General features: G+C 39.1%; 1 protein-coding gene across 2 annotated transcripts in view; it reads right to left on the bottom strand.

The window, feature by feature from the left end:
• Nucleotides 1-8,836, bottom strand: part of FERMT2 (fermitin family member 2) — an 83,744-nt gene extending 74,908 nt beyond the window's left edge. For both annotated transcript variants that reach the window (XM_008566939.1, XM_008566940.1), the window contains exon 1: nucleotides 8,676-8,836. In XM_008566939.1, coding sequence (XP_008565161.1) covers nucleotides 8,676-8,832 — 157 coding nt within the window. In that variant the 5' untranslated portion in view covers nucleotides 8,833-8,836. The remainder of the gene's footprint in view (nucleotides 1-8,675) is intronic.
• Between the last annotated feature and the right edge of the window lie 10,437 nt (nucleotides 8,837-19,273).

The following is a 19,273-nucleotide window of genomic DNA, read 5'->3' as shown; positions in this document are numbered from 1 at the left end:
GTGAAAGGTATGGGTCTAGTTTCATTCTCCTGCATATTGATATCCAGTTCTCCCAGCACCATTTGCTAAAGAGGCAGTCTCTTCCCCAGTGTATAGGCTTGGTGCCTTTGTCAAAGATCAGATGGCTGTGGGTGTGTGGGTTGATTTCTGAATTCTCTATTCTATTCCATTGATCAGTGCGTCTGTTTTTATGCCAGTACCACAATTGAAAAAAAAAATGGGCAAGAGATTTGAAGACACTTCACCAAAGAAGATATACAGATGGCAAATATGCATGCAAAAAGCTCCCCAACATCATTAGTCATTAAAGAAATGTGAATTAAAATCACAATGAGATAATGCTACTTATTAAAATGGCTAAAATCAAAACAAATAAACAAGCAGCAAAAACCCCGGTAATACCAAGTACTGGGGAGGACTCTGAGCTACTGGAACTCTCATAAAATGCTGATAAGAATGTAAAACGACATGGGCACTCTGGAAAAATTTGTCAGTTTCTTATAACTTTAAGCAAAAACTTAGGATACTACCCAGCAATCCCACTACTAGGTAGTTATCCAAGAAAAATGAAAATATACGTTCACATAAATGTTTATAGCAGACTTATTCATAAGCTCCAAAAACTGGAAACAACCCAAATGTTCTTCAATTGCTGAATGGATAAACTATGGTACATATGCATTCAATGGACCACTATTCAGCACTAAAAAACCGTATACACACAAACACAAGAATGAAGCTAAAACGTATGATGCTAAGAGAAAGAAACCAAATTCGAAGAGCTATATACTGTATGGTTCCATTTACAGGACATGCTAGAAAAGGCAAACTATCAGTGGTTTTCAGGAGATGGGGTTGACAAGATGGGCTGATTACATAAAGCTACTAGATTAGAGTAGTTTTACATGACCATGTGCATTTCTCAAAATGCAGAACTTAAGAATAAGTTTTACTCTATGTAAATTATACCTCAGTAAGCCTCACATTAAGAAAAAAATTAACAGGAAAAAACAATTATACAAATAATTTAAGAATTAGTTATAATGGATATGAATTTGTAACAAGTCTAAATACGGAATGTCACATCACTTAATTTAAAAAAAAGAATTATTTAAAAATATTCTTTCAGAATATCTGTTTACCTCACACTGGGCATATACTAGGATACTTCAAAAAGTTCATGGAAAAAGAGAATTAAAAGACAATATGTATCTTTGGGCTGGCTGGTTAGCTCACGTGGTTAAAGTGTGGTGCTGATAACACCAAGGTCAAGGATTTGGGTCCCTTTACTGGCCAGCCGCTAAAAAAACAAACAAACGAGATAATCTATCTTTCCATGAACTTTTTGAAATATCCTCATATACTTTTTTTTGTACTGGCCAGTATGGGAATCCAAACCCTTGACATTAGTATTACCAGCACGCTGCTCTAACCAAGTGAGCTAACCAACCAGCCCTCGTATGCCATTTTTTAATCTACTATTTTTTATTTCAGTAAAATAATTTAAATAAAAATACTGCACACATGATCGTTTTTTCTAAAACCACTTTCATTTGTTTTTAAATAGGCCCAATATTTTCATGTGCCAAGAAACAACTTTATATCATTCCTTTGTTATAAATGAATTAAAAACATTGCTCTTTCAAAATGTATTAAGTAGAAAATTAATTTACTACTGAAGCTTTCATGGTTATAAATTTTTCAAATCCCTGGAAATACCATTATCTACTTATTGGTCTACTACGTTTCAGAAATCTTGTGAAAAGAGTAGTTAGATAGTTCTTTGTTACATTACAGAGGCACATATGCATCTGGAAGTGGGAGGAACAGGAGAATGACAGCTATTTTTATTGTTGGTTAGGGGGTGGGGACACAAAGCCATCCCAAACTAAGATCCTTCTGAAGAGTACAAAATCCCCACTAGTAAAGCTGAAACTTATTAAATATTCTAGATACATTTTAATCCCCTTTACTTTTTTTCCCTCCATTTCAATATACTCAGAAACTTTCAGTGCCATTAAAAAAGTAGCCACTCTCATTTATATACCACTAACAGTTTATAGAAAGCATCCTCATATGTTATTTCATTTAATTCTCCCCAAAACCTATGAGAAATTTTGTTTTTTAATTTCCGTTTTATAGAAGTCAAAACCCACTAAGAAGATTGGATCAGTCGCCCAAGGATCACATACCAGTAAGTGGCAGGTCCAGAAGTTGAGTTCAGATCTTCTCACAAACTAGGCAACACGTTTTTCTTACTAATCTGTGTATCCATTAGCACCTGCTACAGGACAGCTGACATTATGGGAATATACATCCAATTATGTCTAAAAATATTATCAACAGCTTATTTAATAGTAAGCTAAGAAGTAAACCAAATTTTAAAGATAAAGTATATAAAAGAAAACCTATAAAAATATAATTCTTAAGTGAAATTCAGACTAATAAAGAACCTTATTTAAAAAAAGGTAAAATGGGGCCGGCCCGGTGGCGCACTGCTACAGTGCGCCGCTTGGGAAGCGTGGCGGCGCTCCCGCCAAGGGTTCGGATCCCACATATAGACCGGCCGCTCACTGGCTGAGCGAGGTGTGGGAGCAACACCGAGGGTTGCAATCCCGTTGCCAGTCCCGGTCCGGTACGGGCGCGACACTGAGGGTTGCAATCCGTTGCCGGTCACGAAAAAAAGACAAAAAAAAAAAGGTAAAATGATCTCTTGAAAGACAAAGGCCACAGGGTGGCCATGAAGTCTAAAAACAAGTACTGTTCTTTTACATGTATCTTAATGTAATATCAATAAGTCATTTATTATATATTCTCCTGTGGTTCCAGACTTGGTTGCCATTCAGTATATTAAAGAAATTTAAATAAAGAGGCCAACTTCATGACAATCAAATGTGGAATGAGATACTGGATGGAAAAAAAAACAAAGGCCATTGCTGGGACGACTGGTAAAATTTGAATATGGATGCATGTTAGACGACAGTATTGAATCAATGTTAAATTTCCTGAATTTGATAACTGTACTGCAATTATGCAAGAGAAGGTCCTTGTTCTTAGGTGATGCATATTTAAATACTTAGGGATGAAAGGTTATGATGTCTATAACTTACTCAAAAGACGTGTGTGCGTTTGTATATAGAGAAATCAAAAGGTAGGGGCCGGCCCGGTGGTGCACTGGATAAGTGCGCCGCTTGGGAAGCGCGGCGGCGCTCCCGCCCGAGGGTTCGGATCCCACATACAGACCGGTTCCCGCTCACTGGCTGAGCGAGGCGCGGGGGTGGCGCCGAGGGTTGCGGTCCCCGGTCCGGTGCGGGGGCAACACTGAGGGTTGCGATCCGTTGCCGGACACGGAAAAAGACAAAAGACAAAAAAAAAAAAAAAAAAGAAATCAAAAGGTAAAATGCTAAAAGGCAATTTAAATATACAGTGTTCATTGAATTATGAACTTAGAAGTTTGAAGTTTTAAAAAATAAAGAGTTAAAGACAAAAGAGTTAAAGACAAAAGTATTTTCTCTCAATTTTCTTCAATTAGTTATTAGATATTTCCAACAAAGTCTTCTGTGTGTAACTGAATAAAACAGATATATTCCTTTTATTGTTGCTCTATATAAGTAAACTCTAGTTGATATCAAACAGTATTTTATTTTTTAAAAATGGGTATGAAACACACAGAAAAACAAATATGGCAGCAAACACCACATAATGCATCCAAGGAATAGCTCATACTTTATTAGGTGCTCTAAGGATTATAGTAAAATTTATGTACCAGGGCCAGCCCGGTGGCGCACTGCTACAATGCGCCGCTTGGGAGCACGGCGGCGCTCCCGCTGAGGGTTCGGATCCCACATGCAGACCAGTTCCCGCTCACTGGCTGAGCGAGGTGCGGGCGCAACACCGAGGGTTGCGATTCCGTTGCCGGTCCCGGTCCAGTACGGGCGCGACACTGAGGGTTGCGATCCGTTGCCGGACACGAAAAAAGACAAAAAGGGAAAAAAAAAAAAAAAAAAAAATTTATGTACCATCCTCTATTTTTAAGGAGCTTAAAATTTGCCTAGAAACAGATAAAATTCAATATTTAATTCCTATGGATCTTTAATGGTATTTTAAACACTGAGTAAACTTGCTACCATATTTAACCTAAGACTCAATTCACTTTAATACTATTTCACCATTAAGTGTTTCTCCCACCCCACCCCCAAGGATTTTAAAAAATTTCTTATAATCTTAATATATTTCACTATGAATGCAGTGAGGATGCATCACATAGACATTTAATTTCCATGAATTCATCCATAAGCTCTTTGGAGAAAAACTGAAGAGTTCAATAGTGTAGACACCATTCTGCTAAATGAACATATGCCTTCCCCAGGAAACACTAAGCATGAGTATGAGAAGGGAGCTGTCCAGTTGCCTCTCTCCTCCTGTGTGCACCATGCCAATCTCTGATACCAGTGTTTAAAGTACGTTCTGTGTAACAAAACCCCTAATGTAAGCCAGCTTCTTCCTGGGGTGCTCAACTACTTATTTTCGGAGTTCCTAGAGGAAAAACTAGCTATTTTGCACTGGTGTGAGATGCAATGAATGTATACCATATTTAATGATCATTTTAAGGAATTTTTAATGGTAATTTTACAAAAATCTATTTCTTTATTTTGTCATGTGTGCTAGCTTCACAACCTACCTTGATCCTAACATGCAACTCCACAATAAATGCACTTTCATTATTATATGGCAAGAACACGGAACACTTTAAAGCAGGTAAGACTTTTTTCTAAAGACCACATTCAGAAACACAATCCTCAAATTTTCAAAGTCAACTCCATACATTTCTTTTTAGTTACTCCTAAGTCCAACTTGCATTTTTTCTCTGATTATGTGATCTGATCTAACCCAACTTTTATATTTCTCATACCTATAGAATCAGAGCTAGAAGAAACTTAGAATTACATTGTCTGTTTCTCCCTCCCAGCTCATAGAGCTCATGGACCTCAATGAACTCCATATTACAATAAATTCCTTACTCTCCATCTAAAATAAATGTTTGTAGAAAGGCAGAGATTTAATTGTATCCAGAAGTTTAAAAAGAATCTTTAAAAAGTGATACTAAAACTCAATGAACAAATCCATTGAGTATTAAAGCTGAGCATCTTTTCAGTATTTGGATTCCTCAACGTTGACTAAGCATCCCACTGAGTAGAATGGTTTAATACTTCTCAATGACCTCCAAAGGAATCCCATAAAATTGAGCCTCTTCTTTACAAAACATATTTTTAAATACAATTACTTTACAGTTTTATTCTTATTTTTCTAATCCCTATACTTGATGATGTACATTTTAACTTAAAAAAACACTATAAACATTTGAAATTTGTAACAAAAAATGCACTACCCTTAAAAAGTTCTATGTAAAGCTTTCCATCTGGATTTTTAAAAAACAAAAGGGTAAAAATAATGTTTCATTTTCAGGATGAGGTATAAACACTGAGGGAATCAATGATGAGATAATTTGTCTAGTATCAGCCTGGACTAAATCACCGATGCAAAAAAATTTGTCACATCAGGATGGAATTCCCTAAAGCCCACTTCTTAATGGCATATGCTCCTGATTTTCTTTTAAAAGATTAATACAGAATGACAAATGTTTTATACTAAGAGTTAAAAGAGATCTTTCAGGTCTTTGAGTTAAAGTTATAAATCAAAGAATCATGTTTTAATGACCTTGACTGAAGTGCAAAAGTTCTTTATAAAATTCTGACTAAATACAAATATATTGCTGACACATACTAAAGAAGCATTATTTATGTTTTTGTCTTGCTTAATTAAAATGCTTCAGTCTGGAATGAAAACTGTAGCTTCATAATGGAACTGACACTCAAGAGCCAAAATGCAGAGTTGTGTCATAACTTTTTTTGATAACAGGTTTCTTTGAGAATGTAATGAAAGCAAAGATGCCTCTTCCCAGAAACTTTCACTTGTGCACCCACACACGAAATTTTAATACAATGTTGAGGGGAGGGGTCATCCTGGGATCTATCAACTCAAGGGAAATATTTGCTGCCACTGAACATTACATGGGAAGACAGCCTTAATACATAATGCTTTTGGTATTTGTACACCCTCCAATGAGATTTAAAGGGTAACAGACAGGCAGTTTGGAGTTTAAAGATAAAGTTGATGCTGCCATACCTTCTGTCATAACTGCTCCAAGGCCACAGTAGCCTGATTCTGCTAACTGTCCAGCATGGCTCTGCAATCCTGAGACATCAGACCCTGTGCCATCTCATCCTGACCATGATTTCCACCTCTTATCTAGATTCTGCAAGCTGCTTTGATCTACTTTAGCAACTGTTGTTGACAAGTAGCCATCCAGTCTGCTCTTTAATACCACCAACTGAGAAATCACAAAGTCCCCTTCTAAATTGACTACCCTGGTTTGGGGACGTTTTATATGCTGCCCTACTGAATTTCTCCTCTATTTACTTGCCAAAAGGTAACAAAATAACTTACCATTCTAATCCTAAAAACCAGGAGCAAAAAATCATTTACTTCTACTTTTACCAAACATGAAAGTCAGAATTATGCTGAAAAGCACTTTCTATTTGGAACTCAAAACACAAGAGGGATCAGTATTGGTTCAATTCAAGAAAGATGCAAGGTTTTCATACGCAGCATTTCCTACCTTGTTAGACTTTTCTCTGCATAATAAATTAAAAATTAATCAGCATTAAAAGATTATAGTTACTTAAATTGAAATTTGGATTAATCTCCAAATAGTTTATTCTCTATTATGACTATGATTCTGTAGTAAACAGTTCTAATCAATACAATATAAATATAGTAGAAAGCATTATTTATTCATTAGATAAAGCCTGGCTTTCAAAAACTACAAGTTGTCTCAGTCACCTACAACGGCTCCTTTTTTACAATATAAAAAATATCTCCTACTGAAACCAATGTATTAATAAATTGCCTTTATCAGATATAAGGCAATCTCTGACACAAACAAAAGAAATATAAACAATTATACTTGATATTTTCATCCTTAAATAATCTCACACCACTGCTGGGCAAAAAGGTTCATAAGTATTTTGCAAACTGATTGATTTATTAAAATCAGATAAAAACACTGTTAATTAACTGTTAATTAGTTACACTATACAGCAAAATCTAATATTCAAAGGGCTACCTACAGGGGCTCTCTTCCCTGGGCTACGTATCACTAAGCTAAACTGCACAGTCCTAAGAAGAAAGCTACCTTGTAAGGAGCTTCTCTTTGGTCCTTTGATAATTTAACTTCCTGCAGGAGTGCAAAGCAGGTCCACACAAATAAAGTCTGCCTTATTTTGCAAATTGCATCAGACTGCTATTTCAGTAAGTTTATATGGTAGGTATACAACAATACCTAAGTAAAAAATACATTTCCTGATAAATAACCGCTTCTTTCCTTCTCCAGTGTGGTGTAAAACATTAATGCTGTGTTTAAAAAAAAAGAAAGAAACCAAGGCCGGCCCGCGGCTCACTTGGGAGAGTGTGGTGCTGATGACACCAAGGCCACGGGTTTGGATCCCTGTATAGGGATGGCCGTTTAGCTGGCTTGGGAGAGCGTGGTGCTGACAACGCCAAGTCAGGGGTTGAGATCCCCTTGCCGGCCATCTTTTGTGGGGGGAAAAAAAGAAACCAAAAAACAAACGTCAAGAAACCCCCAAAACAACCCCAGCCTAAAAAGACAATTCCACACGTATTAACTTATCACACTGCATTATATACAAAAGGCACTTTAAAGCTCAAAAAGGCAGTCCTCTGAGTATTTCTTTTATGATAAAATATTCTTATTCAGTTTATTCCTCCAGCTTAAAAAAGTTTCATTTATCACCAACAAAATTGTAGAGCAAAATTTTCTTACACTTCATATCATAATATACCCCGTTGTTTAAAACTGAGTCAGAATCAATCCAATATATTAGTATTTTTGTACTCAAGCAAATAGTCAACCTTGACTTAGTTTAGTAAAGTCTGCTTTTTAACACAAAGTTCTTTCACTGGCTTGTTATTAATATAAAATTGAACGCTCGAAATAGCTTACTTCAAGCACGGACTATAGACTCCAAATTTGTCATACACTGCCCCACCCCTTGTAAGAGTGAATGACTGGAACATTGTAATGCACTACATCACGTAGTAGTACAGCTACAGAAACTTCATACTGGCGCCAGTAAGTTGCACATTTTCCAGTAGTTTTATCTTAAACGGACTTTTCATTATCCTCAATACCAAACGTCACCAACATACACTGAAGAATTAGATAACCACAGACCCTGTAATATCACCCTATCAACGTTCACTTGCATACTTTTCTTATTTCTTCCAACGTGAAGTCGGTAAATGTAAAGAATTAAGTCCCCCCGCCCCTGTAACTATGCAATTAAGTTTAGAATTGAGAGGCTCGAATCACTATATTATTAAAGTTCAAAGAGTAACAGAACAAAACGAGATGCAAAGGGGAACAGGTCTATTTGCTCAAATATTTAAAAGTTGTACATTTTTTAAAAAGCATTTGCGGGATGCCAAGATTGGCCAAACCCGCCCCTCCCCCCGCCGTAAGTCTCTTCCCACTGCCACCCCCTCCCCCCTATTCTGGGAAGTCGTTACTTTGACGCTGCTGGGATGCTACTCACCGAGTTTCTCCACCAACTTAAGCATCACCCCTCCAATGTGCACCTCCCCGGTCACTCTCAGGGTGACATCGCGGTTCAGGTCCGTCACATGGACACTCAGTTCCCACGTCCCATCCGCATAGCAGCCATCTGGCATCCTTATCCCGTCCAGGGCCATGGCTCCTTCCTGCGAGTACGGAGGAAATGGCTCTCGTAAGCGTCACTCCCCCAAAGGAAGGCAAATCCCACCGAATTCGCAGCGTCGGCACCGGTCAGGGAGACGGTGAAGGAGCCGGGGGTTTCCACGCAAGCTCGAGAGGGCGGCGGCAGCTGGCCAGCTGCGAACAGGACACTGCGTCCCGCGCCCCTGCCCGGCAGCTGAGCCGCGCTCCCGGCACGCAACCTTGACTTAGTTTAGTAAAGTCTGCTTTTTAACACAAAGTTCTTTCACTGGCTTGTTATTAATATAAAATTGAACGCTCGAAATAGCTTACTTCAAGCACGGACTATAGACTCCAAATTTGTCATACACTGCCCCACCCCTTGTAAGAGTGAATGACTGGAACATTGTAATGCACTACATCACGTAGTAGTACAGCTACAGAAACTTCATACTGGCGCCAGTAAGTTGCACATTTTCCAGTAGTTTTATCTTAAACGGACTTTTCATTATCCTCAATACCAAACGTCACCAACATACACTGAAGAATTAGATAACCACAGACCCTGTAATATCACCCTATCAACGTTCACTTGCATACTTTTCTTATTTCTTCCAACGTGAAGTCGGTAAATGTAAAGAATTAAGTCCCCCCGCCCCTGTAACTATGCAATTAAGTTTAGAATTGAGAGGCTCGAATCACTATATTATTAAAGTTCAAAGAGTAACAGAACAAAACGAGATGCAAAGGGGAACAGGTCTATTTGCTCAAATATTTAAAAGTTGTACATTTTTGGCGGGTGAGGGGCGGGGGGTGCCGGCGGCTGCCGCAATCTCAGCCCTGCGGAGTGCTGCCCTTTTATGGAAATGAAGGACCCAGCGCCGGGATGGAATCCAACATCCGGGCTCTCGGCGGCGGGCCCTGAGGAGGGGGAGCGAGGGGAGCGCGGGCGGCTTCCCCCGGGGCACGGGTGAGAGGAGGGCGCGCTTCTCCGCGCACGGAGCTGCGGCCTCCCGGGGGGCCCGAGGCAGAGCGTTATCTGTGCTTCCAGCCGGAGGAGGGGGCTTGTCTGTGAGCAACGGCCACAGGGAATTCCCAGGGTCAGGTCGTTTTCGGGGAACAAAAATCTCCCGCCCGCTCCCCACGCCTGGAGCGAGCCCAAAAGTCTCGAGGCGGAGAGAGAGGCCGCACCCCCGGAGCTGGAGAGAGGCGTTCGGGATGTAAAAACTTCGAAAAGTGAATGCCAGCTCCACGAACATCCCACAAAAGAATGAGAAAACCCAGAGGGAGGTGAACCACAAAAATGGCTTTGCAAAGCGATGTCCGGCACAATCAGCAACTCCTACCGGACTCTCAGGAGTTTGCAGGCTTTCTTAGCCAACTCGGAAGCTCCCACCAGAGGCGAGGCAAATACGTCCTTCGAGGCTCTTGCTAGAAGGAAAACAAAAAGCAAAAATCCTCTGTGCCATGGGTTGTACTCGGAAGCCGTTTTCCCGAGCTTCTCCAGCTCTTTGTACATATTTGTGTGTTTCTATATGCAATTTCGAACTAACAGTCTATTAAGGCTTTTAGATGAATATACTCGTACATCCTCTACCCCACCCTCAGCCACACCTTGAAGGAATTTTTATAACTCTGGAACGGAGCCTGCAGGTACAGGGAAGAACTAAAGCACTTTACCTGTAGAAGACTGACTAGTGATGGAGCGTGGTCCTCCTGCTTCCCACTTTGCTTCAGCTTCCCACTTTGCTTCCACTTCCCCATTTACTGTTGCGCTTTGTGGAGGGGCCTCTTTAGAAACAGTAAGCCAGGGAAACTGCGTCGCTAACAAGTGCACGCCTCAAAAAACTTAAGTCAGGGAGACTCATAAGATAGCCCATGAAAGACCCTACTTTTATTATTTTATTATTTATTTATTTTATTTATTTATTTTTTTAAAGATGACTAGTAAGGGGATCTTAACCCTCGACTTGGTGTTGTCAGCCCCACGCTCACCCAGTGAGCGAACCGGCCATCCCTATATGGGATCCGAACCCGTGGCCTTGGTGTTATCAGCACCGCACTCTCCCGACTGAGCCACGAGCCGGACCAAAGACCCTACTTTTAAAAGCTGCATAGTCTTCTGGAACTGTTTCAAAGATTTCGAAGGGGAACCCACCAGGCAAATAACCCTTTGTTCATCAATACAACTGGAAACCAAGGTTGAAGGCCTCCAGAAAGGGTTGGGACGGATAAAGGAGTGAACGCAGAGAAATTTAATCAGATGCCAGAGGTTTGGCACAAAAAAAAAAAAAAAAAAAAAAGGAAAACCACTATAGTGTTTTCAGCTAGTCATCATGGAGAAATTGATGCCTTGAGTCTTTGGTCTTTCCACTCTCCAATTATTTCAGCTTGTGGACGTTCCAAATAGTGCACTTGGAAGCAGTATGAATGTCCAGAGAGGAGGAATTGTTTACGTAAATTATGGTGTTGAAAAATACAGTATATAGGACAATGTTTTTAATAAAATAGGGAATTGCTTGATAGGGTAAAAAAAAAAAACTACACAAAAAAGCAGATATAAGAAAAAAATAAAAATAAAGGACAAAAAACTGTACAAAACTGTACATGCATCTGTAAAATCAGGAGCTTATCTACTTTTAAAAATTCAGAGAAAAAAGACTGGAAGGAACTAGACCAAAATGTTAAGAAGCTGTCTGGGTGTTGACATCCTGGGGGATTTACACTTTTTCCTTCTATTCTTTATTTTCTACAAACTCAAAAACTTTGCATCCAGGATTTTTCTGTCACCACCTAAAATAGCATCAGTATCTCAGTTTCTCTGTATATGCCATTACATTCACAATCATAGACACAATGAATAGAGCAACTACTGACTGAACTCTTGGGCAGGGTTTTCTGAGGTTATCTTTTGTGTTTTTTAATATCTCCAAATACGACTTGAGTTCGTTGAGAGCAGGGACTTCAAATTCTTTGCATTGTCCACAACCTTACAAAAGCTTAGCAGAAAGAAAATAGAAAATATGCTGATACCAAATCAACAGAAATGTTAAAGAATTAGTAGGTCTGTCCTATGGAGAAATCTCATCAGTGGAGAAACCCTCAGCTTAAAATTTTACCTATTTGTTTATTTTCCCACCGTTTCCCCAAAGATTTTTGGCAATGTATAAGGATGCATAAACTTTGAGACAGTATACATTATAAGTGGCACAAAACGAGAAACAAAAGGCAGGTGAGTGTTGGGGAATTTAGAGATGTGTAGTAGAGATTTAAAATGGGACTGGGAGTGAGGCTAACTGTGCCTTTATGACCTTTGTGTAAGCTCCGAGTAATTTTGGCTTCTCAAACATGCCTTTACAGAACCAAGAATGTCCATGTACTTTTCTGAGTATTTTCTTTGTTTCAGACAAAATTGTTGAAGCCGACTGTCATGGCTCAGACCCTTTTAGTATTCAGTTTCTACATTCTAGTTATTTTCTCACTCTCCAGTGAGAGTTACTTTCTGAATTATCTTCTACCACTTTTCCTACTGCTCTGACTATTGTGCTGTCTTTAATGCACTTCTATGAATGTTCCCTACATTTAGTGATGGGGTGGGGGTGGGGGAACACAAGGGTGTTAATATTGTAAATAATTGCCCCATTCCTTAATCTTTGAAATAGCTTAATTATAGCTTTGTATGAGACTTTATTAGCTTTAGAAAGTCAGTTTATGTTTGAGCAATATAAGCACAGGTAGGCAGGGACCCTCAGTTAAGTACCATGGGAGGAATAATTAGATTAAGATGGGTGCGGCTGGTTCCTTTAGGCCTTCTTTTTGAGTATTGCAAGCTGTTGCTTGCTTTGAAGATCAGACTCCTCTTTCTCTCTGAAACTGTGAATTTTTTTTCTAGTTTATCAAGTGCATACTAGTATTTCGAGTGCATTTCATAAATGTTTACTTCTACCTAAGGTTTTCCAATGTATTCAAATATAGAATCTTATCTAAAGCACCTCCCCACCCCCACCCCCAACTCTAGGACAATGCAATACTTGCTGTACTTACATCATACTGAAAAGTAGCTGAGAACTCCAGTGTTTGGAAGAACAGCTCAAGCATTGAAAGCAGCAATATCCAAATAAGGTACCAAGCACTGGACTTAGATTTAGACCAAATGATACCTCACAGATCTGCCGTCAAATGCAGCCTTCGGTCTTGGTGATCTTCAGGTTGATTTTAGCTTTTTCTCTGGGCCTATTTATGCTGTGCTTTATATTTCTAAAAGAGAAATACAAAATATAACCGCTGGGTTTGAAAAAAGGAGATTGGGGGCTAGGAGAAAAAAAGAAAGGGTTTGTAAGAGTGTGGATGTGTAAGGGGGGGGGGACTTAAAAATGCAATATGAGGCTAGCAAGATGAAATGTAATGAGTTATTCCTGTCAAATACCAGGTGAGCGGAGTTCTCTCTTTTGTCTCAATATTGCCAAAAACGGAACACAATGATAAAATACTAAGGAGGTAGAAATTGAGGGGTATGGGGTGTGAACTTAGAATGGGAATGAAGGTCACAGAAGCCACTTTTTTGGTAGAAGTGGGCAGTCACTGTAAATAGCAAGAAAAAGACTGGCAAACTGAGAAACATGGAAGATTTGCTAGGAATAGGGTCGTTTTCACACTGACCTGAGGAAGGGCTCCACGATAACAATGAAATCTCTACTTCAAGGGAAAGAAATGCACTAGATGCTTGCTTTTCCTGGTCTAGTTACAAAAAAGTTTTTTGTAGAAAACCAAGCTGGGTGATATTTTTTTTCCCCTCTGATTTAACTTTGAACACCAGGACATCTTGTAAAATGTTCTAAACCTTAACAAAAATGTAAAATGTACACACACGTTCACACAAACATGGTAGCTAATTGTGTGCTTAGCACAGGGCAGTGCACTGAGACAGACATGTAGATGTATAACACATGTCACAAGCTCTTAAAACATGTCAATCTAATGAAGAAGATTTATGTTTAAAACATCAGAAAGCATATCTACATATTTACAAAATATGAAATTAGACCCCTACTTTACACCATATGCAAAAATTAACTAAAAATAGATCATAGACTTAAAAGTAGGATGTAAAACTACAAAATTCTTAGAAGAAAACAGGATTAAACCTTTGTGGTCTTGGATTAGGCAATGGCTTCTTAGATAAGACATCAAAGCGTAAGCAAAAAAAGAAAAATAGTTATGTTGGATTTTATCAAAATTTATAGGTTATATTTCTAAGGACAGCATCAAAATGTTAAAAACAAACAAACAAAATCAATGTATAAAATGGGAAAAATATTTGCAAATCATATATTTTTTAAGGGACTTGTATTTAGAACATATAAAGAGCTATTGCTACTCAACAATAACCTAAGACAGCTAGCCCAATTAAAAATGGGTAAAGGATATGAATAGATGGTTCTCTGAAGAAGAAAAACAAATGGCCAATAAGCACATAAAAATATGCTCAACATCATTTATCATAGGGAAATGCAAATCAAAGCCACAATGAGATAACACTTCCCACCCACTAGAATGACTATAATAAAAAAGATGATAATAACAAGCATTGGCTAGGATATGGAGAAATTGCAGCGCTATACATTGCTGGTAGGAATGGAAAATGGTCAGTTGCTTTGAAGAACAGTTTGGCAATTCCTCAAAAAGTTAAACATAGAGTTAACAAATGCTATGGTCTAAATGTGTCCCCCACCCTCTCCATTCTCATACTGTATTGAAATCCTAATCTCCAAGGTGATGGTATTAAGAGGTGGGGCCTTTGGTCAGATCATGAAACCTCCCTTTGATGAGGTCAATTATCCCTTTTATAAGGAATTTATCCCCTTATTAAAGAGGCCCAAGGGAGTTCATTCACCCTTTCCTCCTTGTGAGGACATAGCCAGAAGGCACACTCTATGGAGTAGAAAGCCCTCACCAGACACAAGTCTGCCAGTGGCTTGCTCTTAGACTTCCCGGCCTCCAGAACTGTGAGAAATTAATTTCTATTTTTTATAAGCTACCCAGTTTATGGTATTTTGTTATAGCAGCCCAAACAGACTAAGTCACTGTATAACCCAGAAATTCTGTTCCTAGGTATATGCCCAACAGAACTGGAAATGTATATCCATATAAAAACTTGTATATAGATATTCATAGTGTCCAAAAGATGAAAACACCCCAAATGTCTTTCAAGTAATGAATGGATAACCAAATGTGATATATCATTTCAGTGGAATATTATTCAGCCTAAGAAAAGAATGAAGTACTGATACAAGCTACAAAATGAACGCATTTTGAACTCATGCTAAGTGAATGAAGTCAGACACAAAAAGTCAAGTATTGTGATTCCATTTATGTGAAAATCCAGAGTAGGCAAAACCGTAGAGTCAGGAGCTGGGGAGGGGGTTGAGGAGAGTGTGGGAAGTACTCTCTCAAAATAAAGTAATGTTTATTTATTTAGTTTTTTTATTGCAGTATTTATTTTTGTGGTGATAAAAATGTTCTGAAATTAGATAGTGGTGTTGATTGCACAACTCTGTGAAACAATAGTCCCCTCTTATCCATGGTTTTACTTTCTGCAGCTTCTAAAAGAAACTAACCGCCTCATCTGCAGTCAGAAAATATTACATACAGTAAGATATTTTGAGAGAGAGAGCATATTCACATAACTTTTATTACAGAATATTGTTGTAATTGTTCTATTTTATTATGAGTTATTTTAATCTCTTACTGTGCTTAATTTATAAATTAAACTTTATGATAGGTATGTATGTACAACATAGGAAAAAAACAGTATGTACATGGTTCAGTACTATCTGAGGTTTTAGGCATCTGCTGGGGGTCTTGGAACATATCCCCCATGGATAAACGGGGACTACAGTCTACTATAAACCGCTGATTTTACCCTTTAGAATCTTATGTGAATTATATCTCAATAAAGCTGTTACTTTTTAAAAATGGTTCATACAAAAAATCAGAAGGGAGAAAAGGGAGAGAAACTAAAAGGCTAAATTGTGGAGTATGGATCCATTTTGAAGATTGTGATAGTCTAGACTCTGAAACGTCATTAATGAAGTCATGGGACTTTTTACGAAGAAGATAAAGCTAAGAAGACCTGAAGGAATAAACGGAGCATTAAGGGAAATCGTGAGGTAGAAGGAACATGGCATGCTCACCAGCCTGGAGAGCCAAATGCCAAGGAAATGATAGGGGGAGAGTGAACAGAGTGAGGCCAAACCAAGGAAGACAGAAGTTTAGACTCTGAGGTAGAAAACAGGGAGCCATTTAAAAGTTGGTGCATAGTAGTAACACCACGAAAGCAATATTCAAATAAGATTAATATGGTGAAAATGTGCATAATGGATTGAAAAAGTTAGGAACTAGAATCTGGATGCTTGGTTTGGAATCTGTTCATAATTTAGATGTGAGAAAAAAACCTTTGTTGAGTAAGGTAAGTAGTAGGGGATGGGGCATGCAGGGGATTTCAAAAGAATTATCGAGAAGCTTCTGAGCATTTTTGATATTCCATGTTCTGTGTGGGGCACTTTAAATGTTCCTTACAACAGCTCTGAGTTTTTATTACTACCCTTATTTAATGAGAGTTAGCTAATGGTCAGATTGATTATCTGTTTATATAATTTGTCCTAAGCCACACAGCTGGTATGTGGAAGAACTGGGATTAGAACCTAGATCTGAAAAAAGGTGGTCATAAATTCTTCAAAGTTTTTAGGTTTAGGTGACCAGAAGAACAGTGGAGCTACTGCACTGGGAAATGGAAGTTGAGAGAACTAATTTCAGGGAGCAAAGGAAAGATGAGTTTTTAAAAAGAAATGATCATGAGGTGAAAGTATTATATTCACTGGAAACATTCAAAGGGGAATTAGATAAATAAGTTTTGTGAGAGGATCAGATCACACAGAGAAGTCATTAACACAGAGGTGAGCCTTAATGGATGGCTCAGCCCCCAAATGAGACTGACCCTTGGGTAAACTGCTCCCCAAAGGCAGGAGCAGGAAGAAGAGTTATCTAAAGTAACAGAGAAAGGAGGATCAGAGTTGAGAAAAGAATCAGGTTGGTCAAGTGTCAGGCAAGCCAAAAAAAAGAAGAAAGAACCATTTCAAGAAAGAAAGGGTGGTAGGCAGTATCAAATGATGCAGAAAAGTTCAGGAGAAAGTGACTGGTGAAAGTTACTGTTTACCTTGCAGAGGATAATTCTAGAGATGACCAAAGACAGATGTCAGAGTTAAAGAAGAAAATGGGAAGTTTGTCAGTGAAAGAAAAGCAAGAAATGGGCCGGCCCGTGGCTCACTTGGGAGAGTGCGGTGCTGATAACACCAAGGCCATGGGTTCAGATCATATATAGGGATGGCCGGTTGGCTCACTAGCTGAGTGTGGTGTTGACAACACCAAGCCAAGGGTTGAGATCCCCTTACCGGTCATCTTTAAAAAAAAAGAAAAAAGAAAAAAAAAGAAAAGCAAGAAATAAGGTGGTAATTTTGGGGTATGGCAAAAGCAGAGATGCTTTTCAAAATAAAGGAGACCTGAGCATGAGTAAAGACTATGGAAAATATAAAGGTGAAATAGTAGCTTAAAATCAAAACCAAGATCCCTCACTGGGATAATTCCAAAGATTCAGGAGGGAATAGGAGGAGCCCTTGCTAAGCCAGAAGAAATACACACCAATTTGCAAGGATAGAGTTGAATTATTGGAAGCCTCAACAGGACAGTAAATTGGTGTATAAACATACTTAAACAAATACTGTCAATGTTAGTCAACGGGACGGTGGGGCTGGTTAGGTTATTGTACTGCTCAGATGGACGCCTCCCAGGGGTCAGATCTGGGCTGGGTGTAAGAAAGGAAGGATGTGATTGAGAGATTATTTCAGAACAACTAGGGCGGAGATTCAGAGGCCCATAAGGGAAAACTGGGGGTGACAGCACAGATGCAAATTTGCGCAGCCTAGAGGTGCTACTGGGAATTAGCTGGCCTGGGGACAGTCTAGTCACCACTTTTAAGTCACTGGAAGGCCACATTACAAGGGGCCAGTCCCCACAGCTGTCTTCATCCTACAACACAACAGAAACTTTACCTCGATCAGTGTTTCCTTGTTAGCAAACATGCTAGGCTCCTGCCTGACTTTTGGTGTTATTTATTGTCTAGCTGGTTCCTCCTAGTTTTGGGTGGCAGGTAAACTGCTGATTCCCAATCCACATTCTGAGAAATGATTCCTACCCTTTGTCCTTTGTATCACAATGTCCTCTTTAAATACATAAACCCTCTATTCTTCCCAATCCAGGAGCTGCAGTTCCACTAAAAGAGCCAAACCAGAAAGTCACCTACAATTCCAATTGCCCTAGGGCCAACTCAGTCCAAATGGAAAGGACAAAAGTGCTTTTCATCTACTACCTCTTAAGAAGGTGCTCTCAGGTGACAGAGAACTGACCAGCAGCTGAACATTGCCATCTGGTGACTGGGAGGTGTCACTGTAAATCTTTTATCTACGTTGAACTAAATTCAACAAATAATTCATTAAGAACTTATTAAGCAAATGGAAAAAGTGTCCCTGCGCCTAGTAAAAGATAAACTCAAAGTAAATTGAGCAATATGCTGCAACACTGGATGAACCTTGAGAACATTATGCTAAGTGAAATAAGCCAGTCACAAAAACAAATACTGTATGATTCAATGTATATGAGGTACTTAGAATAGTCAAAATCATAAACACCAAAGCAGAGTGGTGGTTGCCAAGGGCTGGGGGAAGGAGCAGTTATTGTTTAATGGGTATAGAGTTTCAGTTTTACAAGATGAAGAGTTATGGAAATGGATGGCGGTGGCAGTTGCACAATGTTATGAACGTATTTAAATGCCACTGAACCATACACTTAAAAATGGTTCAGATGGCAAATTTTATGTTACATGTGTTTTACCACCAAAAAAAAAAAAATTGAAAAAAGATGCTCTTAATTTTTAGATCCCATCCTCTCTTTAGGACTGCCCTCTTGGAGGTACCCTATTCCCACATCATCAATTTTTCCTGCTTTATCTAATTCTCCCCTTGCTTCCAGATCATTCCCAACACCATATAAACAGACCCAACTACTTTCCATTTAAATAATAAAGAAAAGTCTCTTGATCACGTATATCCGTCCACTACCCATTTACTGCTGTGATCCCCTTAAACACAAAACCACTCAGATGAGATGTCTATATGTCTCTACTTCTGCAATTCTAAATTACTATATTTTTTTATTTTTATTTTTTTAAAAGATGACCAGTAAGGGGCCAGCCCGGTGGCGCACTGGATAGTGCGCCGCTTGGGAAGCGCGGCGGCGCTCCCACCCGAGGGTTCGGATCCCACATACAGACCGGTTCCCGCTCACTGGCTGAGCGAGGTGCGGGAGCAACGCCGAGGGTTGCAATCCCGTTGCCGGTCCCCGGTC

This window comes from Galeopterus variegatus, unplaced genomic scaffold, assembly GCF_000696425.1.
Source record: "Galeopterus variegatus unplaced genomic scaffold, G_variegatus-3.0.2 Scaffold279, whole genome shotgun sequence".
NCBI classification, from domain to species: domain Eukaryota; kingdom Metazoa; phylum Chordata; class Mammalia; order Dermoptera; family Cynocephalidae; genus Galeopterus; species Galeopterus variegatus.
Note: the sequence above shows the minus strand (reverse complement) of the source record. Positions and strands in the feature narration are given on the sequence as shown.